Source organism: Haliotis rufescens, unplaced genomic scaffold, assembly GCF_023055435.1.
Source record: "Haliotis rufescens isolate VD_foot unplaced genomic scaffold, xgHalRufe1.0.p SCAF_6, whole genome shotgun sequence".
Lineage (NCBI taxonomy): Eukaryota > Metazoa > Mollusca > Gastropoda > Lepetellida > Haliotidae > Haliotis > Haliotis rufescens.
In genome coordinates, this window is record NW_025964334.1 from 2,869,496 (window position 1) to 2,895,733 (window position 26,238).

At 44.3% G+C, this 26,238-nt stretch overlaps 2 protein-coding genes across 3 annotated transcripts; both read left to right on the forward strand.

Annotated features, from left to right (window-relative positions):
• The first annotated feature begins 623 nt into the window (after positions 1–623).
• On the forward strand, positions 624–14,979 carry LOC124149801 (para-nitrobenzyl esterase-like). Of its 2 annotated transcripts, none has more exons than XM_046521588.2 (5): positions 624–832; positions 8,891–9,692; positions 11,057–11,375; positions 12,008–12,079; positions 14,774–14,979. In XM_046521588.2, exons 2-5 carry the CDS (start codon positions 8,907–8,909, stop codon positions 14,839–14,841), a joined length of 1,245 nt encoding a protein of 414 aa, XP_046377544.2. In that variant the 5' UTR covers positions 624–832; positions 8,891–8,906; the 3' UTR covers positions 14,842–14,979. The 2 variants fall into 2 exon arrangements, with proteins under 2 accessions (XP_046377544.2, XP_046377543.2); XM_046521587.2 differs by lacking the exon at positions 624–832 and adding an exon at positions 1,240–1,394.
• A 2,657-nt stretch (positions 14,980–17,636) lies between these two features.
• LOC124149762 (acetylcholine receptor subunit alpha-L1-like) lies at positions 17,637–23,679 on the forward strand. The gene is made up of 4 exons (XM_046521536.2): positions 17,637–17,794; positions 18,544–18,677; positions 22,393–22,547; positions 23,073–23,679. The coding sequence occupies exons 1-4, from the start codon at positions 17,749–17,751 to the stop codon at positions 23,434–23,436; spliced, it is 699 nt and encodes a 232-aa protein (XP_046377492.2). The 5' UTR covers positions 17,637–17,748; the 3' UTR covers positions 23,437–23,679.
• The last annotated feature ends 2,559 nt before the right edge of the window (positions 23,680–26,238 follow it).

A 26,238-nucleotide genomic window follows, 5' to 3' on the forward strand; every position in this document is an offset into this window, starting at 1 on the left:
GTCCCAGCCTGTCACCATACAAACGTTGTGCAAAATTTTGCAGAGTTGCGTCCCTTATGTTTCAAGATCTGCTGTCGACGGAAACGCCGTTGTTGTGACCTTTGGCTAGGGTAAGGTAAAGCGACAAAACCCTGTCAACAATATAAAAAAAAACTCTGTTAAAAGCAGAGTCCATTGTATGATTCCGTCTGTATCATAATCACCATATCTGATTTGACGGTGTCTGGACGGGATCAAGATGCCTTGGCCGTGTCATGCCAAACTACGTTAAATGATGGTACTTGTTGTTACCCTGCCTGTTATTTATTGGTTTAATATGGACTGTTCAATATGGGCTCGGAGTCATTATAGTGTGTTTAAGTGTGGTTTTAAAGACAAAGCTAAAAATGGGGTATGGTATCTCAGTGGACCAGCACTATAAAATCGGCATCAGTCACACACACACGCACGCACGCACGCACGCGCGCGCCTGCATGTACGTGGCTATGTAAGTGCAATAATCTTGAACGCTTGCCGAACGCTACGTTAAACCCCATTTCACCTACATAAAGCTGATCCACTGTGGCATAACTGAAATGCAGTTCTTAGCATTATGAAGCTCACTGCTTGAATGCCGCAACGCTCTCTGCTGTGGCGCTCACGGTGTTACACAATTTCTAGGTCAATATTTGCTTGACATATAATGTTTCTTCTTAAAGACCTTACCTGTGCTATTTCACAAATCTTGTATGTGTATGATGTTATCATGTAAGATTCCGACACTACTCGGGAACTTCTGAATGCGTACATCGTAAGACGGAAGGCATCGCAAAGGCTGTCGACTTAAATGCGTGTAAGTACTAAGAGAAAGTGCATGTTACTCTTCAAGGAGTGCGGAATATATGTGCTAGATGTTGAATGCTGAAACGTCTATGACATTGATATAAATACTGGTAGTATATTCTTAATATCACGACGTACCCGCGGACTGAATGGTGGCGTTATGCCTCGACCTGGTGTTTTATTACAGACAGTTCTATCACTGTCGGAATCGAACTACGCCAGACAGGGCGACACTACGCGTGTATCATACACCCTGTATTGTACATCAAACGTTACCACAGTAGTGTCATGTTGTCGGTATTATTAAACAAACGTCACTGTCCAATGCCTCTGTGGTCTAGGTGGATACAACTTCTGTTCGGAGAGCGGAAGTTCTGGGGGGGGGGGGGGGGGGGAGGAGGACGTTAAAAGATTGTACTTGTTGTTGAAACGAAGACTGGTCGCCTCGGAGTCAGTATACTGCGTCGGAGTAGGGTATTCAAGTTAAACTGCGGCATGGTATATCAGTGGGCTAACACACACACGCTGTCTGTATCAGATGAACCATGGGAATTCATCATCAGGCTGTGTGGGTATGTTACGGGAATAACTGTACAGGGTAAATATGACTGTGTTGGCATGGACCATTGTTACCCTGTCTGTGTGGCCATGTTATTAGAGTGTGACGTGGAGGACTGTGTGTCATTGTTACCCTGTACTGTGTGGCCATGTTATTAGAGTGTGACGTGGAGGACTGTGTGTCATTGTTACCCTGTCTGTGTGGCCATGTTATTAGAGTGTGACGTGGAGGACTGTGTGTCATTGTTACCCTGTCTGTGTGGCCATGTTATTAGAGTGTGACGTGGAGGACTGTGTGTCATTGTTACCCTGTCTGTGTGGCCATGTTATGGGTGTGTTACGTGGAGGACTGTGTGTCATTGTTACCCTGTCTGTGTGGCCATGTTATTAGAGTGTGACTTGGAGGACTGTGTGTCATTGTTACCCTGTCTGTGTGGCCATGTTATTAGAGTGTGACGTGGAGGACTGTGTGTCATTGTTACCCTGTCTGTGTGGCCATGTTGTTAGAGTGTGACGTGGAGGACTGTGTGTCATTGTTACCCTGTCTGTGTGGCCATGTTATTAGAGTGTGACGTGGAGAACTGTGTGTCATTGTTACCCTGTCTGTGTGGCCATGTTATTAGAGTGTGACGTGGAGGACTGTGTGTCATTGTTACCCTGTCTGTGTGGCCATGTTATTAGAGTGTGACGTGGAGGACTGTGTGCCATTGTTACCCTGTCTGTGTGGCCATGTTATGAGTGTGTTACGTGGAGGACTGTGTGTCATTGTTTCCCTGTACTGTGTGGCCATGTTATGGGTGTGTTACGTGGAGGACTGTGTGTCATTGTTACCCTGTCTGTGTGGACATGTTATGGGTGTGTTATGTGGAGGACTGTGTGTCATTGTGACCCTGTATTGTGTGGACATGTTATGGGTGTGTTACGTGGAGGACTGTGTGTCATTGTTTCCCTGTACTGTGTGGCCATGTTATTGGAGTGTGACGTGGAGGACTGTGTGTCATTGTTACCCTGTCTGTGTGGCCATGTTATGGGTGTGTTATGTGGAGGACTGTGTGTCATTGTGACCCTGTACTATGTGGACATGTTATGGGTGTGTTATGTCGAGGACTGTGTGTCATTGTTACCCTGTACAGTGTGGCCATGTTATGAGTGTGTTATGTGGAGGACTGTGTGTCATTGTTACCCTGTCTGTGTGGCCATGTGATGGGTGTGTTATGTGGAGGACTGTGTGTCATTGTTTCCCTGTCTGTGTGGCCATGTTATGGGTGTGTTATGTGGATGACTGTGTGTCATTGTTTCCCTGTACTGTGTGGCCATGTTATTAGAGTGTGACGTGGAGGACTGTGTGTCATTGTGACCATGTACAGTGTGGCCATGTTATGAGTGTGTTATGTGGAGGACTGTGTGTCATTGTTACCCTGTCTGTGTGGCCATGTGATGGGTGTGTTATGTGGAGGACTGTGTGTCATTGTTTCCCTGTCTGTGTGGCCATGTTATGGGTGTGTTATGTGGAGGACTGTGTGTCATTGTGACCCTGTCTGTGTGGCCATGTTATGAGTGTGTTATGTGGAGGACTGTGTGTCATTGTTACCCTGTCTGTGTGGCCATGTGATGGGTGTGTTATGTGGAGGACTGTGTGTCATTGTTTCCCTGTCTGTGTGGCCATGTTATGGGTGTGTTATGTGGATGACTGTGTGTCATTGTTTCCCTGTACTGTGTGGCCATGTTATTAGAGTGTGACGTGGAGGACTGTGTGTCATTGTGACCATGTACAGTGTGGCCATGTTATGAGTGTGTTATGTGGAGGACTGTGTGTCATTGTTACCCTGTCTGTGTGGCCATGTTATGGGTGTGTTACGTGGAGGACTGTGTGTCATTGTGACCCTGTACTGTGTGGACATGTTATGGGTGTGTTACGTGGAGGACTGTGTGTCATTGTTTCCCTGTACTATGTGGACATGTTATGGGTGTGTTATGTGGAGGACTGTGTGTCATTGTGACCCTGTACTATGTGGACATGTTATGGGTGTGTTATGTGGAGGACTGTGTGTCATTGTGACCCTGTACAGTGTGGCCATGTTATGAGTGTGTTATGTGGAGGACTGTGTGTCATTGTTGCTCTGTACTGTGTGGACATGTTATGGGTGTGTTATGTGGAGGACTGTGTGTCATTGTTACCCTGTACTGTGTGGACATGTTATGGGTGTGTCACGTAGAGGACTGTGTGCCATTGTTACCCTGTACTATGTGGACATGTTATGGGTGTGTTATGTGGAGGACTGTGTGCCATTGTTACCCTGTACTATGTGGACATGTTATGGGTGTGTTATGTGGAGGACTGTGTGTCATTGTTTCCCTATCTTTGTGGCCATGTTATGGGTGTGTTATGTGGAGGACTGTGTGTCATTGTGACCCTGTACTATGTGGACATGTTATGGGTGTGTTATGTGGAGGACTGTGTGTCATTGTGACCCTGTACAGTGTGGCCATGTTATGAGTGTGTTATGTGGAGGACTGTGTGTCATTGTTGCTCTGTACTGTGTGGACATGTTATGGGTGTGTTATGTGGAGGACTGTGTGTCATTGTTACCCTGTACTGTGTGGACATGTTATGGGTGTGTCACGTAGAGGACTGTGTGCCATTGTTACCCTGTACTATGTGGACATGTTATGGGTGTGTTATGTGGAGGACTGTGTGCCATTGTTACCCTGTACTATGTGGACATGTTATGGGTGTGTTATGTGGAGGACTGTGTGTCATTGTTTCCCTATCTTTGTGGCCATGTTATGGGTGTGTTATGTGGAGGACTGTGTGTCATTGTTACCCTGTCTGTGTGGACATGTTATGGGTGTGTTACGTGGAGGACTGTGTGCCATTGTTACCCTGTCTGTGTGGCCATGTTATTAGAGTGTGACGTGGAGGACTGTGTGTCATTGTTACCCTGTCTGTGTGGCCATGTTATTAGAGTGTGACGTGGAGGACTGTGTGTCATTGTTACCCTGTGCTGTGTGGCCATGTTATGTGTGTGTTACGTGGAGGACTGTGTGTCACTGTTGCCCTGTCTGTGTGGCCATGTTATGTGTGTGTTATGTGGAGGACTGTGTGTCATTGTTACCCTGTCTGTGTGGCCATGTTATGGATGTGTTACGTGGAGGACTGTGTGTCATTGTTACCTTGTCTGTGTGGCCATGTTATGGGTGTGTTATGTGGAGGACTGTGTGTCATTGTTACCCTGTCTGTGTGGCCATGTTATGGGTGTGTTATGTGGAGGACTGTGTGTCATTGTTACCCTGTCTGTGTGGCCATGTTATGGGTATTATCTGGAGGACTGTGTGTCATTGTTACCCTGTACTGTGTGGACATGTTATGGGTGTGTTACGTGGAAGACTGTGTGTCATTGTTACCCTGTCGGTGTGGCCATGTTATGGGTGTGTTACGTTGAGGACTGTGTGTCATTGTTACACTGTACTGTGTGGCCATGTTATTAAAGTGTGACGTGGAGGACTGTGTCTCATTGTTACCCTGTCTGTGTGGCCATGTTATGGGTGTGTTACGTGGAGGACTGTGTGTCATTGTTACCCTGTCTGTGTGGCCATGTTATGGGTGTGTTATGTGGAGGACTGTGTGTCATTGTTACCCTGTCTGTGTGGCCATGTTATGGGTGTGTTATGTGGAGGACTGTGTGTCATTGTTACCCTGTCTGTGTGGCCATGTTATGGGTGTGTTATGTGGAGGACCGTAAAAGGCCACTATGCTTGTCGTAAGAGGCGACTAACGGTAATATATTACAGTATAACAGAGAAGTTGTTATCCATAAATTGTATCTACTTTGTAATATCAAAGCTGGTGAAGGTCTCCGTCTGCCATGGAGATAAGAATAGGTCTTCAGCAACCCATGCTTGCTGTAAAAGGCGACTATGCTTGTCGTAAGAGGCGACTAACGGGATCGGGTGGTCAGGCTCGCTGATTTGGTTGATACTTGTCATCGTATCCCAATTGCCTAGGTCCATGCTCATGATGCCAATCACTGTATTTTTTGGTCCAGACTCGATTATTTATTGCTGTTTGACAACAAATAAACAAACAAACCAAACCACAACCAACATGTTTTAGGTTGTTTACTGGTTGCTGCAGATCTAGATTAATCTTTAATAATGCTTGCATAATAGCAGTGTATTCAATCTGGAAACATATTACAATTTGGAAAAAGTAAAACATTTTAGATATCAAAGTTTAACTCTAATTTGGATTATTCTTTGGTCGTGTCCAACTCTGGAAACTATACTTTTGCTTTTAGTGTTTCCATTTTCCCCTGCACTCTTAAATTTATTTTACAACTTAAGGATTTTGAACTAGACTTCTAACTTAGTAATTTGTGTATGTTTGTAGATTTGCCATTTCGACTGAAGCCTTGAGTCCTAAATAATAAAATTGTTGTTTTATTAGAAACCGAACGTTGCCTAATGTTTATCATGAATTATAGGTAAAATGGATGTAATTATCATTCAACCGCCCGCATGTTATCAGAAATGAGCGGGCGACTGTTGAAGAATAAACCACGAGGAGCGCAGCCTTGATTGGTTTTTTCACCCTGCAGTGTTTTATCTAAGAAATGATTGACGAGTGGGAGTTGTTTATTGTACAATAACACACTGCAGAGAGAATAAAACAGGGGCGCAGTCGTTTATCTAAAAAATAACATCGTCTAATATATGACGTCATCAAGTTGCCAGCGCATGTATAAGTCTCCAGAACTGACGTTATGACAGAACAATGTTTTATCGTGAAATAAACCATTTATCATTGTTCATTGCGATTATCGAGTAGCTATTGTATATATTGACAATGCCCTCATATTGCTTGACGACGGGTCATTATCGAGCTCGTGGTTACGTGACGTCATAGGCTGTTCAGCTTTTGATATGCCGAATGCGAACAAAGGAAGGTGGCGTCCGATAGTATTGATACGACCGAGACCCTTCGTGAGATTGAACGAGCGCTTCACGAACCTAATGCCTCGTTATGGGTTGAACAGGTTGAAGTTAGCGATATATTTGAAAACGACAGTGATTTAGTTGAAGAAGAACTCGTTAACATACAGATGAAGGGGAAATCAGAATTACAACAAAGCTGACTGTGTGGGATGCCAAAGCCTTTACCGGTAAATTTGGGCCCTGCTAAATACTTATTTATCCGAGATAATAAAACATAAATGATTCACAAATAATTCCGTAAAAATTACGACATCTATTTTTTTAAACATTTATCAGAATGTTCTCCTCAAAGTAAGCTAAATAGATCACTTATGGATCTTTTCTTTCATTTTGGACTGGGCTAATCGTTGTAAAATCATGGTAGATTTTCAAACAATCAATTCCACTGACAAAACTCTGCGAAAGTTTTATGCCGAATATCGAACAAAGAAAGCAGAACCGCCAACTCCCAGCACCCTGAGATCACTTAGAGCTGCAGTTCACAGAACAGTGAGAGACCCTCCCAATTGTTGCAATATTAAGGCCGATTAGTGAGTGCCAACAGCATGTTTGACTCTCGCTGTAAAGTGTACTTTGAGATGAGGGGAAGATCACTACAACATAAACCATTAAATGAGAAAGGAGATATGGATGAAATAACTGATGACTTTGGACATCTAGTTCAACCTATGTTTCCATTCGGGGAGTCGGAGACGCGAAGGTTGGAGAAGTTTTACTAAAACTACACTTCAACTAAAATGTGATGATAACAACAATCACTATCTTACCTTTGCATCGGCTGAGGAGACCAAAAACCGGCAGGGAGGTAGCAATTCCGACCAGGAAGTCCAGATGTATGAGAACGAGTCAGCAACAAATACAGTAAACGTCTATCTCTTCTACCTGTCAAAACTACATCCAGATTGTTAGATTGTGACGTATTATAACAAGGCCCACGCAAATGCTTCGATAAAAACGGGATTTGGTACAATAATGCCCCTATAGGTATAAATACCGTGAGTACCATAATGCAGAAAATATCGAGAATTGCGTGTTTGTCCCGGGTGTGCACTTGTCACTCTGTCCGAGCATCCACAATCACATACCCCCACCATGCTGGTGATGACTCCAAGCAGATGTGCAACATCACAAACAAGCCTGAGGAATCCTTGAAACACATCTCTGGATCTAGCAGTGCAACATCACAAACAAGTCTGAGGAATCCTTGAAACACATCTCTTGATCTAGCAGTGCAACATCACAAACATGTCTGAGGAATCCTTGAAACAAATCTCTGGATCTAGCAGTGCAACATCACAAACAAGTCTGAGGAATCCTTGAAACACATCTCTGGATCCAGCAGTGCAACATCACAAACATGTCTGAGGAATCCTTGAAACACATCTCTGGATCCAGCAGTGCAACATCACAAACAAGTCTGAGGAATCCTTAAAACACATCTCTGGATCTAGCAGTGCAACATCACAAACAAGTCTGAGGAATCCTTGAAACACATCTCTGGATCTAGCAGTGCAACATCACAAACATGTCTGAGGAATCCTTGAAACAAATCTCTGGATCTAGCAGTGCAACATCACAAACAAGTCTGGAGAATCCTCGAAACACATCTCTGGATCTAGCAGTGAAACATCACAAAAAAAGTCTGAGGAATCCTTGAAACACATCTCTGGATCTAGCAGTGCAACATCACAAACAAGTCTGAGGAATCCTTGAAACACATCTCTGGATCCAGCAGTGCGCAGAAGCGGGGCCCCAGAGAGGCACTACATGATGTTCATGTACCAAAGATTCCTGCGACTGATTTAAATATTCACTCCCGTGAACCTGTAGCTGAACATCATGTCCCACATCGTCAACATGTCGGCATGTCCTACGGATCGTTTGAACCTGGGTTTACTATGGACATTTCTGACTCAGTTCCCACAAAAGGTCCTGGTGTTTTCGGGGGCAGTATGAACTTTCTTGCCAGTGCCAATCTTAACAACTGTACCATAAACTACATGCAGCAGTGAAAACATCAACAGATAACTAACGTTGTCGAGCTAAACATGGCGGCTAGTGTTGTTAACAAAGTCCAAGGTCGGCCTTCTGGTTGGTTCTATGACGTTTCCATATTTGTAAAAGTAGGCCAGTGTCATTCTTTGTGTGTTGAATGCGAAAATGTTTCATAACCCATAATGATATTGTTGTTTATTTTTATTGGATAACAAATTCTATCCATTTCAGCTATGACAACGGTAACGCTATTTTTCAAGTCATGATCATTTGCTGAAGCCCTCGGGCAGTTAATGGAAGACCTCGGGCTGCTGGAAATGATAATGCCTTGAAAAATAGCTGTACTCGTATACAAATTGGTGAGCACATGTGTGTCATGAACCATATATTAAAAAAAATAAAGTTACTGTATGTGTGTCATGAAGTATATCTTAAAAAAGAAAGTAACTACAAGTTACTACATGTGTTTTACAGACTGTATCACTCACTCACTCACTCACTCACTCACTCTTTGTTTCAGGTAACCCAGTAGCGAGATGGAGATTACAGAACAGCATGCTACGTCGCGTGGAATCAGCGTCAGAAAGTTTGTAATAACCGTCGTTTGCGTTATAATCATAACAGCAGGGCTCTGTGTCGCTATTGCTGTTCCAATCTTTCACAGCAACAGGAGTTCCGATATACACGATGGCGTGAATGTGGCGTCCACTCACACACCAGTGACGTCCACACATGTTCCCGCGACGTCATCACATTTGGCGGAAACGTTAGTACACATAAACTGTGGCCATGTGAAGGGGGAGCGCCACGATGGCGTACACGTGTTTAAAGGTATTCCATATGCAATTCCGCCCACTGGCCGTCTGAGATGGAAGCCCCCAGTCCCTCTGTCCCCTGAACACACCAACTGCTGGGAGGGCACATTAAATGCCGATTCATTTGGTAATTCATGCTTCCAAACCACATTTGAAAGCCGGAGGAGATTCAGGGGCGATGAAGACTGTCTGTATCTAAATGTATGGACTCCAAGCTTGGACAAGTTTGCGCAACTTCCGGTACTGGTAATGATTCATGGTGGAAGTCTGGAGTACCTGAGCGGAAATGACCCCGACACCAGCCCGACGCCAACATTGGCGGCAGAGACGCAGGCCGTGTACGTCAGCGTGAACTACCGCCTCAATGTGTTTGGGTTCCTAGCTCTCGACATCCTGACGAGTGCGAGTGCGACCGGCACGTCCGGCAACTACGGCTTCATGGACCAACTGCTGGCGCTCAGATGGGTACAGGAGAACATCAGGCACTTCGGGGGCAACCCAGCGCTGGTAACTATAGCAACTACACAGACATTGTATAGTTAGTTTCGAGGCGTGTCCGTCATGTTTGTTTGTTTGTTGTTTAACGCCGCATACAACAATATCCCAGCTATATGACGGCGATCTGTAAATAATGGAATCTGGACCAGACAATCCAGTGATTAACATTATGAGAATCGATCCATGCAATTTGGATACGATGACATGCATCAACCAAGTCAGCGTGCATGTCTGACCTGCCAATCCTGATAGTCGCCTCTTACGACAAGCAATGTCACCTTTCACGGCAAGCATGGGTTGCTGAAGACCTATTCAACCCCGGATCTTCATGGATCGCCTCCGTCATTTAATATGCCGTAAAATTATATGGTATGTGATGTCGAAGTGGATCACGATAAATCGGCGTGCCGATTACTGGGTTAAGTTAATGTACACCATGGACAACCTGTACATCTTGTCAGTTATTTCATTTTATCAACTTCAAACCAATTTTAGACCAAAAACAAAAAAAACTTGATTTTGTTTCGTCTACATCCATGGTTGTCATATCATTATAATTAAATTTTCGTTGTGTTCATTGAAATTCCTGCATTCTGATAAACTGAATTGGTCACGTGTTATTGTATTCATTTCCCAATGGTTGTGTTCTGTCTAAAGCCATGGCTGCAAAGAAGTTGTGTTCTGTCTATAGCCATGGCTGCGAAGGGGTTGTGTTCTGTCTATAGCCATGGCTGCAAAGAAGTTGTGTTCTGTCTATAGCCATGGCTGCAAAGAAGTTGTGTTCTGTCTATAGCCATGGCTGCGAAGGGGTTGTGTTCTGTCTATAGCCATGGCTGCAAAGAAGTTGTGTTCTGTCTATAGCCATGGCTGCAAAGAAGTTGTGTTCTGTCTATAGCCATGGCTGCGAAGGGGTTGTGTTCTGTCTATAACCATGGCTGCAAAGGGGTTGTGTTCTGTCTATAGCAATGGCTGCAAAGAAGTTGTGTTCTGTCTATAGCCATGGCTGCGAAGGGGTTGTGTTCTGTCTATAACCATGGCTGCAAAGGGGTTGTGTTCTGTCTATAGCCATGGCTGCGAAGAACCTAGTGTCAGCAGCAATGGTCGTTCTGAATCGAAAACGACAATCACTAAACGTATGTAGGACATAGTAACCGACAATGCAGGGTTTGTTTCGTTTTCCCCTTCTTTGCTTTTACCATTGCATGTGTTAATATGCCGATACTATATGCATAATGATCTGATTTATAATTGCACTGAGATCGAATGACGAACAGAAACACAGCATTCTTCAGGATACGACGATGCAATAAATATTTTTTTTAAAAGTCCATGCCGTTTTGCAAGTCTACCACCTGACCTTCTGTTCTAACCAGGTGACAGTGTTTGGCCAGAGTTCTGGGGGTACCAGTATCCTAGCTCTGCTGGCGTCCCCCCTGTCAGCCGGCCTGTTTCACAGGGCGTGGATGATGAGTGCCAGTCCGGTGTTAAACAGGACACTGTCCGAGGCATCCACCGACAACCTCGCCTTCCTCAACAACACCGGCTGCCTTGACATCGACTGTCTGTATAACCAGTCAGCAGAAGATCTGGCCTTGTCCATCACGTGGGACGAGTGGCCGCGGTGGAGCATGGCGGACCTGATGGAAATCCCGACGAGAGGACAGTTCAACGGAGCTTTGGCTATAATTGATGGTAGTATAATTGCCACGTGATATAAATCAATCTACGTACTAAAGCCGATGGCTATCAATATCCACGCTGATTCAAACATGATGAAAGTATATATTTACAATGTGATGGTGACAATATTATGCTTGACTGCCTGTTGTTAAACACCGCACTCAGCAATATTCCTGTAATATGACGACGGTCTGTAAATAATCGAGCCTAGTTCAGACAATCCAGTGATTGATATCATGCGCATCAGTCCTCGCAATTGGGGTACTATGAAATGCATCAACCAAGACAGGGAGCCTGACCACCCGATCCCGTTAGTCGCCTCTCGCGACAAGCACAGTCGCCTTTTACGGCAAGCATGGGTTGCTGAAGACCCGTTCTTACCCAGATCTTATAACACGGGTCAGTATGCTTGAAGCCATATGTATATTCATTTATTTGATGAAACACGTTTTACTTCTGATAATTGAAATATTTTAAGCCGATTTTGGGTGTAGCTGATCGGTATTCCATGAAATTGGGTAGTGCGGATCAGGCATGGTAACAATTCCGGGGTGTGTATTGTGACTGCTTCAGTTAACATCACAATTGGAACAATTTTATCCCATTTACCCGATAATCCTAACACGTCGACCTTGACATTGCAGGCTATGTTCTGGAGGAGGAGCCCCTGGTGATACTCCGGACCGGCAGAGGGATGAACGTGCCTGTTATCATAGGTCAGCATTTCCTTTAAAAATAGGACACGATTCGGAAACCGATTTAGGAAATATATAGAATACTAAACGAGGTCACAGGAACTCGATGATAGCGTGTATAACATAATATATTCGTATAGAGGAAAAAACATCACACCCCTGTATATACATAGAGATGTTTTTTCTCTATACGAATATATTGTGTTATACACGCTATGATCGAGTTCCTGTGAACGAGGTCTCGTGTAATAGCAATTTTATGAAAAGGGACAAAAGTACTGGTAACTGACGAGCGAAAGCGAGTCATGCAGATACCAGAACTAATCACGGGTCTCATAAAACTGGTATTACACGGGATCTCGTTTAGTATTTTGTTTATTACTTGGGCCTATCTTTAGAATAGAGTACCACAAACTTTCCAAACACGTGACAATACCCTATGACGTAATTTGTAGTATTTTGTTGCTAGTCACACCTGCAGAACAATGCCCTGTGACGTCAGGGGTCATCGATTATTTTTTCCATTCATTATTTTTTTTTATTATGCACAAGAATGCAGTTTATTTGGTAATATTAAATTGGCGCTGAACACATCCCAATGTCGCATATGTTAGGGCATGTGTTTGCGATCACTAGGGTTAGGTTTGGTTTGGTTTGTTGTTTTACGCCGCACTCAGCAATATTCCAGCTATATGACAGCGGTTTGTAAATACTCGAGTCTGGACCAGACAATCCAGGGATTTACATCATGAGCGTCGATCCACGCAATTGGGATACGATTCCATGCTTCAACCAAGTCAGCGAGCCTGATCACCCGATCCCGTTAGTCGCCTTTTACGAGAAGCATAGTCGCGTTTTACGGCAAACATGGGTTGCTGAAGACCTATTCTACCCCGGATCTTCACGGGTCCTAGGGTTAGGTATCCGTTTAGTGGTTATTATTGATTCTATAGCTGTTCCTAATATTCTTCACACAAACACGTCGAGAAAAAAAAAGGATGAAATGATTTAGTGTCGAATATTTTGGCTGCTGGAAACTGTCCTGGAACATTCACACAAAAAAATATTTTTGACAACTACGAGACCGCTGTTGGCAGCGATCGAAAACACGCTGGACAAGTACATGTTACAAAAATGGCGCTTGCGAAACGAACAGTCTCGATTGACGAGTTAAATGAGAAATTTACAGTTTATAACGAAACATATTCAAGAGATAAATAACAAACGACAAGAAGCGATATTAACTCCATAAATGATCATCTGTCATTAATTTGCCTTGTCATTGTGGAACTAACGTAAAAATGACGTCAACAGTTTGTGTACGGGCTAGACACTTATGAGGGGAGGTAACTCTTGAATGGCCAAAGTTCCGTCAAAGTGTTATGTTCACTTTGCTGGCGCAGTAAAATATTATGTGTTTTGTTCACTGCAATGAAAATATCACTTTTCTCAACTTCATATTATTCGTCTTTCACACTAATGTACATAATAAAGCTGTGTGTTTATTAAAACAGGTGATCTCTTCACGGGCGAGTAATACATACCTTTATATATTAACTGCTAGATTAACAGCTAAAATGATAAAACTATTCAAGGCTATTTAGTAAACGTATTAACTATTGGTACGGCAAGCCTTTGTAGCCTGTGATAATTAACTGCAAATGTGTTGCATAGTGAGTGAGTTTGGATTTACGCCGCTTTAAGCAATATTCCAGCAATATCAAGGCGGGGGACACCAGAAATGGGTTTTTGCATTGTAATCATGCACAGATATTTCCCGGAAACTGCTAGACGGCGGCGTGGGTGATGTACAGCTGCCAGGTACCCGTAGATTGCTTCCTTCGTCCTAAAGAAACAAATTTAAATCAAGGACATATTGGACATATACATACTCTATTGATACAAGGTCGGTCGGGTAGCCTAGTGGTTAAAGCGTTCGCTCGTCACGCAGAAGACCCGGGTTCGATTCCCGACATGGGTACAATGTGTGAAGCACATTTCTGGTGTCCCCCGCCGTGATATTGCTGGAATATTGCTAAAAGCGGCGTTAAACCATACTCACTCACTCACTCACTATTTATACAAAATCATGTATATTTACACATAGTTTTAAACAATCATGGCGGCTCCTACTCGCGTCGGTCACTTCTGTCTTTCAATGTCTCAATATTCCATTAAGAACCTATGAACAGTAGGTGCTTAGAACGACTCGGTAACAAATTTTCGTTTCTCACATTTTCATGTAAGGCCTTGTGCAGCGCGATTGCAATTCTCGCCACAAGTTCAATTTTCAAAACTTCAAAATGTGTGTCAGAAAACTATCTCGGCAGCAATTGATCAATGAGTTACGATATAACAACCATATTTTTCAGCTATAGTCCGAGATCTCGCGAGACCCAAGCTGTATGAACCTCAAAGTCCCGTGAATGCCAAATTGCACACGACTTCAGTTCGCACAACCAATCGCATACAACAAGTTGTACCGACTAGTTTTATAGTGTATCTGATGATATTTCGACAGTCTTGATTCTATTTTGATGTCCCAAATCTAGCTTATTTACAGTCTTCGGAATCGTGTCTCTTTGTCATTTTTCGTACAGTTGAGAATAAAACTCAACACTTAAGTTTATATGCCCGCCTGATGTATATATGATATTTACCTTGTAAGAGGAAGTCTCGTACCTCTTCACTGAGCGAAGAATTGTTTATCAACAGGCACTACAGCCCAGGAGACGGACTTACCCCCCCCCTGTCACAGACGTCAGAACGTGGGCGTGGAATGATTACACCGACTATGTTATGGACAAACTGACATTGTTCGGCAGCGACATCGCCAACAAGGCCGTGGAATTGTATCCCCCGCTGCAGAACGTCACTGCAGAGTATCAACTCACAAGTCTCATTTCTGACATCCGGGTTACATGTCCAAATCATGTTTTAGCCAATGCCATGGCTGTTTCGTCTAACATGCGGGTGTATCGCTACATCGTTACGTCACATCCGGCACGACCTATCCATGCGTATGGTAACTTGTTTGCATCCGCCTATGCCTTTCACTCCTGGGATGGGATTGTATTCTTTGGCGGCCTCAAAACATACTTTCCAGAGCCATCTAAGAAAAATCTTGATTTTAAGAGAAACCAACAAACCGAAATGGTATTTTTTGCCCGAAATGGGTTTCCATATTCTCTGAATTGGCACCCCTACCCCAACACAACAGCATTGCTATCTCATGATGTTAATACAGTGCAGGCGTATCACTCACAGGAATGTCAATATTGGACTGATAAGGGCTTCTTCTCTTATGGGTGGATTAACTAGACCATTAGAGAAAGGGTACAGTTCAATATGTATCCGACGTTACTCAGAATGAGTTGTCATCTGATATCAAATAATTGCATAGCTTAAATGTTTGAAGCGTAAAATGCGCACAGAGCACACAGCACTTTGAATTCATTCTCTTTTATTATTATTATTATTATTATTATGATGATGATGATGATGATGATGATGATGTACAGATTAAAATAAAAAATGCAGCAAAGAGGGTTTGGGTGATCCTGGCACAGTCAGGCTGGTTAGGCTCATCATCAGCTCAGGGCCCTTGCCCCCTCTACGCGCAGCCCAGACAGCGAATGGGACTTCTCATAGAAAGCGCTGTCTAGTCAAACCCAGCCAGAATTTTATCTGAGAATGTGAAGACTCCCAAAAACTGCAGCCTTCTGCATTACCCAGATTGTCAGAAGGGCTGTATTCCTGGTAGCAAACCCGGGTACTCTCCCAATGTCAATCAACAGAATGGGAGGTACCAAACCTAAGGCATCGAAAACAATGGGGAGTCGAACAACTTGGTACATGGGTTGCAAGCGTGACATTTCGAAAGCGACGTCCGCATATTTGCCATGTTTTTCATGAATCTTGTCAATCACATTAGTGTCAAAAGGGACAGAAAATTCAACAATATCAATGATTTCATTGGATTTATCAAAAAGAACAAGATCAGGTTTGTTGACATGGATACGTCTGAGGCTGTATACGGGCTGAGGCTGTAAGAATTTTGTATTTATCATTTTCCATGATGCCCTCTACATATTCTTGGTCGTACCATGGATGGACCTCTATTTTTTGAGTGTAGATCCTTCATTGGCAATAGGTTCAAGGTCATCCATGTAAAGGAGGTGAGTAAAGGGTGTTGGGGATCTGTGCTGAGGAGGTCCAGGGTGATAACCTTCCTCTTTGCTGAGCAAAAAGCTTAAAGGATTTAGTGACAAACAGAAAAGCAAAGGACTAAAAGAATCGCCCTGAAATATTCCTCTTCGAAAAGAAATGGGTTCCGAAGTCACCACCTGCCCCTGCAAATACATCTCAAGTTGAGTTGACCAGCAACTCATTGAAGACTTTAGTAAAACAAGTAGCCGCTCGGGGATACATTCCAGTGATATCAACATCCATTCCTGAGATACAGAATCATACGCTTTCGTGTAGTGCATCCAACACATTGAGTGGTTAAAGTGTTAAGTTTTAATCTTTTCACGAATCATTTATCTAAATAGCAATTGATCCCTACATCCGCAACATCCCTTTCTGGCCCCTTTTTGCTCCATGTAAATAATGTCATTGGCAGTGCAGTGTGATGACACAAGATCTGTAAGACACCCTGTGAATATTTCGTACTGTGTACCCAGACAAGTAATAGGGCGAAAGTTTGTAAGGACAGTCAAATCACCTTTCTTTGGAGGAAGTATTGGTCGACCTTTGCACAACCAAGGCGGAACATCCCCTGTATCCACAAGAGAATTTAAACAGTGAAGTAACAGTGTTTGGACGCAAGGAAACAGTTTCCAAAACCGGTTTAGAATACCATCAGGCCCAGGTGCCGTGGGTCTTTCTCATCATTGCCATTAGTTGCATTAAAATGTTTTTCATTAGATGTGAACAGTTTATTTTGCTTTTTGAAATTAGTTTTCAAAACTTTCAAAATTTCTGTCCAAGCTTTTAAATTTGCCGTCAGAGAATCAAGAATTTTCTTTTTAATTTTCTCTTTTGTCGTCTTGTATTAATCAGCCGTCTATGCCTTGTGGTTCATGAAAAAACAACTTAAGACTTCTGTGAGTTTCTTTCAAATATTTTTCATAACAAAATATAAATATATAATCACAATGATTTAAACAAAATAACATGTCTTGATCGGAAGGAACATGCATGCTCAATTTCAGCCTCTTCAGTCAAGAAGTATTAGAGCTATTTAGAGTATCGTACAAGTGCAAAGATCTTTTCGCTGGAAAGGTCAGCTACAGGGTTACTGGGGGTCACAGGGTCATGCACTTTGTAAGCAGTCCGTCATAAGAAAGAGATCCCCTTTTAAAATTGTTGTACGTCACTTACATGCCTTGGAAGCTGAAGCAATGGATGCCCCAGCTTTGACAATGCAAGGGCTATCAACATACCAAGAAGCTAAATTTTGAAGTAGCTTTGACAACACACTCTCCACCACGCGATCGTTGTGACACAGTTATCCGATAACCACTGCGATCCAGGGACGTGATAGGTTGTTAACAAGGCTATTACCATCACTAGACACCGGACTTTAGTACTTTGGCACGTTGTCTGCTGTTATAACGATAACGTGACTTTGTCTCGTATCATCAACTACCTGCATCAGTCTGGAGTAGTTATCCAAGCAAGGCAACATGGCGTTAGGAACGGCTGTGCTGTTTGTGGCGTGTCTAGCAGCAGGTAAGATCACAAGAAGCAAATGCATCAGGTCGTTGGTCTGTTCAATATATTGGCTGCATTAGGATGCTCATTTTTTCGGTCACTGGTTTGTCAAGTCCAGACTCAAATTTGAATAGAACACAGCGACATAGTTCGCTGGAATATAGTATATAGCTATATATAGTAGTTCTGTTATAGTTGTTATAGAGTAGTAACGGTGTCTATGTGCGAAGTCGATTTCTGGTGCCCCCAGTCATGGTATTGGTGGACTATTGATAAAACAGCACTCACTCTCTGTTCAGTGTCAACTCCAACATTCAGCGCGGGGCATTGCGAGTTCGTTATATATATTGTTTGTTGTAAGCAAGCAGCACTCCTCAGTATTCCAGCAACACATACGACAGCGTCCTGTAAATAATCGAATCTGGACATGACAAAACTAGGATTATTTAGTACAATGATATTTCATAAGACGGATGTTTTCTTTACGAAGATTGTTTCCAATTGTCAATTGTGTAAGATTGCACAAAAAGTTGTGAAAAGTTAGTATTGTTTTGGAAATGACGTAATTCAAGGGCGAGATAGAAAGAAAAGTGTTCAAACGAAAGCCTTTTTGTTGATTGTTACATAAACCTGTTACTATTCAGCAATTCCAAGTACAGATATAAAGTATGTTTATTATCAATCCGCGAGGTACTACTTCATGACGTTGTGTAATTTGACCACTCAACTATTCTCCAAAACCTGATGATCTAACATATGTGTTACAGTCCAATGTCAGCGGTACGATCCTCTGTACAAAGAGTTGATGTCACGAGAGGCACAACACACCATCCCTGTCGACGGCAAGGACGAAACACTGAACGTGACAATAAACTTGACCCTGCTGAAGTTAACCTCGCTGGTGAGTCGCCCATACACGTACAGTACACATAGCATTTACACGCACATACACGTACAGTACACATAGCATTTACACGCACATACACGTACAGCACACATAGCATTTACACGCCCATACACGTACAGTACACATAGCATTTACACGCCCATACACGTACAGTACACATAACATTTACACGCACATACACGTACAGTACACATAGCATTTACACGCACATACACGTACAGTACACATAGCATTTACACGCACATACACGTACAGTACACATAGCATTTACACGCACATACACGTACAGTACACATAGCATTTACACGCACATACACGTACAGTACACATAGCATTTACACGCACATACACGTGCAGTACACATAGCATTTACACGCATATACACGTACAGTACACATAACATTTACACGCCCATACACGTACAGTACACATAGCATTTACACGCACATACACACACATGCACACACAAGCAGAGACGTATGAACACTTGTTAGCGCACGCTCTGGTACACGCACGCACACAAACACACAGATACATACAAGGACGCACACGTTGGTACGCACACGCACACACGCACAGAGATACATACAAGGACACACGCGCTGGTACACACACGCTGGTACACACACGCACACAGATACATACAAGGACACACATGCTGGTACACACACGCACACAGATACATACAAGGACGCACACGCTGGTACACACACGCACACAGATGCATACAAGGACACACACGCTGGTACACACAAGCACACACCCACACAGATACATACAAGGACACACACGCTAGTACACACATGCACACACCCACACAGATACATACAAGGACGCACACGCTGGTACACACACGCACACACGCACACAGATACATACAAGAACACACACGCTGGTACACACACGCACACGCACACACACACACAGATACATACAAGGACACTGATGCTGGTACACACACGCACACACACACACACAGATACATACAAGGACACACACGCTGGTACACACACGCACACACCCACACAGATACATACAAGGACACACACGCACCCACCCACACAGATACATACAAGGACACACACGCTGGTACACACACGCACACACGCACACAGATACATACAAGGACACCCACGCACACACCCACACAGATACATGCAAGGACACACACGATGGTACACACACTCACACACCCACACAGATACATACAAGGACACCCACGCACCCACCCACACAGATACATACAAGGACACACACGCTGGTACACACACGCACACACGCACACAGATACATACAAGGACACCCACGCACACACCCACACAGATACATGCAAGGACACACACGATGGTACACACACTCACACACCCACACAGATACATACAAGGACACACACGCTGGTACACACACGCACACAGATACATACAAGGACACACACGCTGGTACACACACGCACACAGATACATACAAGGACACACACGCTGGTACACACACGAACACACACACACAGATACATACAAGGACGCACACGCTGGTACACACACGCACACAGATACATACAAGGACACACACGCTGGTACACACGCGCACACACACACACACAGATACATACAAGGACACACACGCTGGTACACACACGCACACAGATACATACAAGGACACACACGCTGGTACACACACGCACACAGATACATACAAGGACACACATGCTGGTACACACACGCACACACGCACACAGATACATACAAGGACGCACACGCTGGTACACACACGCACACAGATACATACAAGGACGCACACGCTGGTACACACACGCACACAGATACATACAAGGACACACATGCTGGTACACGCACGCACACAGATACATACTTGGACGCACACACTGGTACACACACGCACACAGATACATACAAGGACACACACGCTGGCACACACACGCACACACGCACACAGATACATACAAGGACACACACGCTGGTACACACACGCACGCAGATACATACAAGGACACACACGCTGGTACACACACGCACACACGCACACAGATACATACAAGGACACACACGCTGGTACACACACGCACACAGATACATACAAGGACACACATGCTGGTACACACACGCACACAGATACATACAAGGACACACATGCTGGTACACACACGCACACACGCACACAGATACATACAAGGAAACACACGCTGGTACACACACGCACACAGATACATACAAGGACACACATGCTGGTACACACACGCACACAGATACATACAACGACACACATGCTGGTACACACGCGCACACAGATACATACAAGGACACACATACTGGTACACACGCGCACAGAGATACATACAAGGACACACACGCTGGTACACACACGCACACAGATACATACAAGGACACACACGCTGGTACACACACGCACACACGCACACAGATACATACAAGGACACAAATGCTGGTACACACGCGCACACAGATACATACAAGGACACACATGCTGGTACACACGCGCACACAGATACATACAAGGACACACATACTGGTACACACGCGCACACAGATACATACAAGGACACACACGCTGGTACACACACGCACACACGCACACAGATACATACAAGCACACAAATGCTGGTACACACACGCACACACGCACACAGATACATACAAGGACGCACACGCTGGTACACACACGCACACAGATACATACAAGGACACACATGCTGGTACACACACGCACACAGATACATACAAGGACACACATGCTGGTACACACACGCACACACGCACACAGATACATACAAGGACACACACGCTGGTACACACACGCACACAGATACATACAAGGACACACACGCTGGTACACACACACGCACACAGATACATACAAGGACACACAGGCTGGTACACACGCGCACACACGCACACAGATACATACAAGGACACACACGCTGGTACACACACGCACACAGATACATACAAGGACGCACACGCTGGTACACACACGCACACACGCACACAGATACATACAAGGACACACATGCTGGTACACACACGCACACAGATACATACAAGGACACACACGCTGGTACACACACGCACACAGATACATACAAGGACACATGCTGGTACACACGCGCACACACGCACACAGATACATACAAGGACGCACACGCTGGTACACACACGCACACACGCACACAGATACATACAAGGACGCACACGCTGGTACACACACGCACACAGATACATACAAGGACACACGCACATGAACACTTGTAATTACAAGTTCTCGAGGGTTAGCAGTTCTGTAGGTTCTCCTGATGACCAAGTACACTGCCGCAGCAATCGTTATTCTCCTGTAAAAACATCGAAACTAAACTTGCAACACAGAGGTCAAGTCTGTGTTTCTATAATACTCTGAATGTCTACACAAGCTGCAAGGGCGGATTGGGTCGTGTTGTATGCTGGATAAAACAGGTCCTGATTTTAACAAACCGAGTTTCAATTCAAATAAGAATAAATGTGTCCAGTGAAACAAATTAAGAAATTCAACAACTCTTTGGATAAGGGGGCACGGTCGTCTAGGGCGCTACAATTCATTGTGAGTTGCGTCCATTAGGCTTGCCAGGATCCTAACATACATCATTCAGAATATTACATCCTTGGTGTAGGTTATTCTCTACTTCCGTCCTTGTCTTCAGAATCTGAGGACAGGGGACGCTGTGCTGGACACGTGGGTCCACTATGAGTGGGAGGACAGCAGGCTGGCATGGGACACCTCGGACTACAAGGGAATTACCCTGATGAACCTTCCTCATTCCAATATATGGACCCCTGACATTGTACCCTACCGGGGGTGAGTACTTTAATCGAGAAAAAACCCCAGCGAATACTTAATAAAGGTGAGGTGAAATGGGGTTTAACGTCGTGTCCAAGATATTTGCACTTATATAGCGACGTGCATGCGACGTGTGTGTGCGACGTGAATACCCAACTCAGACACAGTATACTGACTACGAGTCGACCAGCGCTTGTTTTAGCCCCTTAATGCCGAGCGCCAGACAGGGTAACAACAAGTAACATCTGTTAGCGTCATTTCGTATGACGCGCCCGGGGAACCCAGGACCTTCTTCTCTCCGGGCGGACGCTCTACCACTAGACCAAGGAGGCGGACGCGAATACTTTTACCACTATATTACCCTATCAACCCGATTAATGAAAAACGTATATAATTATGTTCCTTCTAGCATGAAATTGAACATTTCTGGTTATTGCAGGATGTAAGTTTCTGGATCTGGATCCGGCAAACCAATATTTGTTCACAGTAATAAAACCTTGCCCAATACAACTATGATGAGTGGGTTCTTCTGGTTTGTTTCAGACATACAGTCGTCACTGATGTGCCCGCGGTTGTACACCATAGCGGACTTGTGTACTACATACCCCCAACCATCATCAAGACACGATGTGACGTATCGAACTACACCACCGACGGCACTGTGACGTGTAGCCTGAAGATTGGATCGTGGACGTATAGTGGCAACGTTTTGGACATTCAGAACAAAGGCCCGGAGATCGACGTCTCGGAGTACTACCACGATGACCAGTGGGACATTATCGAGCATTCGATGCAAAAACGTGTTTACTATTACGAATGCTGCCCCGACCCATACCCTGCTATCACTGCTTCAGTGACATTGAAAGCTAAAAGACATGGTCTGTTGGGCTGGAGTTTGTTTCATTGAAAAGGTTGTAGTAGTTTATAAAGAAGACATGAATCAGATTAGAAACCTGATACCATTTCAAATTATACGTACTCGAACCGTTTTTGGAGTTTATAGGAGAATAAGGTTTAACAAGGTGAATCTGACTGGACTTTGATGTTATATTACGATTAACGTAATTCCCACTTACATGAATAAGTAAGTTATTAATAATAGTGTACAATCAGCAGATTAAAGAAACAATAATAAAGTCATTTGCATGGATATCGTGTCTGATTGTCCACACTACTGAGCTTCTTTTAGTGGCATTTAAAAGTTGGTGTGATGAAGAAAGACAATTTCTATGGATGAACCACTTCTTTATTACAATTAGTGCGGCGTTTCGGTGTAGATCCTACGATTCCAACGGGGGGCATACACTACTGAGCGTCAACTGAACACCTACAACATCACATACAACCAGAAGTATGTCTTTCATAAAAGACCAAAACTAAAAATATACTCTTCAAGAAATGAAACGCAAAGCGAGGTTTGTGTGAGGTAGTAAAATACATTTATACGAGGAACTATACACGGTATTGAGCCAAAATGTCGTAGAGAGAACACTTGGTGAATGTAGTCATCTTAGTTATCGGTACATAGGAAAAGTCCAAGGTGAAGGTCAGCTACCATCAATAACGCGTATGTCCCCCGTTGGAATCGCGAGCGGCCTGACATCTCCTGCCCATGGAAGTGACGAGTATGCGAATCACATCCTGGGGAATGGTAGCCCACTCGGCCTGCAACGTCTGGGGTTGTGGTTGACGTCGGCGTAGCCGTCTATCCATTTCACCCACATGTGCTCTATCGGGTTCAAATCCGGGGATCTGGAGGGCCAAGGGAGAACCTCAACGTTGTTGTTGTGTAGACTGTGCAGCTCTTGTGATCCGTGCTTTATGCCGTCGAGGATGTGTTGTAGGAAAATTTAGTTGATGTATCGCTGAGCTGTAAGATTTCCCGGGATATGGACCAAACCTGTCCTGTCATGATGAGAGATAGACGCCCACATCATAACGCTACCCCGACAAACCTGTCCACTTCCTATACGCAGATTCTGGCGTGACGTTCTCCCCGACGTCTGTAGACCCGTGCTCTTCCATCCCCTCGACGGATGAGACCATAATGTGTTCACGACACCAATGCGGTCGTTGTTGATGATGTTTTTGACTCAATATGACGTGTCGAACACAACGTCCTGCTCGTGGACCTGCTGTTCTTAAACGGTTTAGGAACGTGCTGTAGACAAGCCGTAAAGTGTTGAGGATGGTAGTGTAGGAACGTAATGTATACAAACCATGAAGTGTTGATGATAGTAATTTTAGGAATTTACTCTAAACAAGCCGTGAAATGTTGACGATAGTGATGTAGGAACAAAATGTATCCAAACCGTGAAGTGTTGACCTTGTTGATGTTAGGAACGAACGGTAGACAAGCCGTGAAGTGTTGAGGACGGTGATGTAGGAACGTACTGTATACAAGCCGTGAAGTGTTGACCACGGTGATGTACGAACGTGCTGTTGACAAGCCATAAATGTTGACGATTGTGATGTAGGAACGTACTGTTCACAAGCCGTGAAGTGTTGACGATGGTAATGAAGGAAGGTACTGTTCACAAGCCGTGAAGTGTTGACCATGGTGATGTAGGAAGGTACTGTAGACAAGCCGTGAAGTTTTGACGATGGTCATGTAGGAATGTACTGTAGACAAGCCGTGAAGTGTTGACGATGGTGATGTAGGAATGTACTGTAGACAAGCCGTGAAGTGTTGACGATGGTGATGTAGGAAGGCACTGTAGACAAGCCGTGAAGTGTTGACGATGGTAATGTAGGAAGGTACTGTAGACAAGCCGTGAAGTGTTGACGATGGTGATGTAGGAAGGCACTGTAGACAAGCCGTGAAGTGTTGACGATGGTAATGTAGGAACGTACTGTATACAAGCCGTGAAGTGTTGACGATGGTGATGTAGGAATGTACTATTGACAAGCCGTGAAGTGTTGACGACGGTGATGTAGGAACGTACTGTAGACAAGCCGTGAAGTGTTGACGATGGTCATGTAGGAAGGTACTATTGACAAACCGTGAAGTGTTGACGATGGTGATGTAGGAATGAACTGTAGACAAGCCGTGAAGTGTTGACGATGGTGATGTAGGAATGTACTGTAGACAAGCCGTGAAGTGTTGACGATGGTAATGTAGGAAGGTACTGTAGACAAGCCGTGAAGTGTTGACGATGGTGATGTAGGAATGTACTGTAGACAAGCCGTGAAGTGTTGACGATGGTGATGTAGGAACGTACTGTAGACAAGCCGTGAAGTGTTGACGACGATGATGTAGGAAGGCACTGTAGACAAGCCGTGAAGTGTTGACGATGGTGATGTAGGAAGGTACTGTAGACAAGCCGTGAAGTGTTGACGATGGTGATGTAGGAACGTACTGTAGACAAGCCGTGAAGTGTTGACGATGGTGATGTAGGAACGTACTGTAGACAAGCCGTGAAGTGTTGACGATGGTGATGTAGGAACGTACTGTAGACAAGCCGTGAAGTGTTGCCGATGGTGATGTAGGAACGTAATGGAGACAAGCCGTGAAGTGTTGACGACGGTGATGTAGGAAGGCACTGTAGACAAGCCGTGAATTGTTGACGACGGTGATGTACACTACTGCCTAGAAGTTCATTCCCCTTACACGCATGGGCAACGCGTTACGCAACCAGTGTGCATCGGGTTGGTCACGCGTGTGAGACCCGTGTGCACCCCGTCCGCCACTCGTGTGCAACGCGTGACA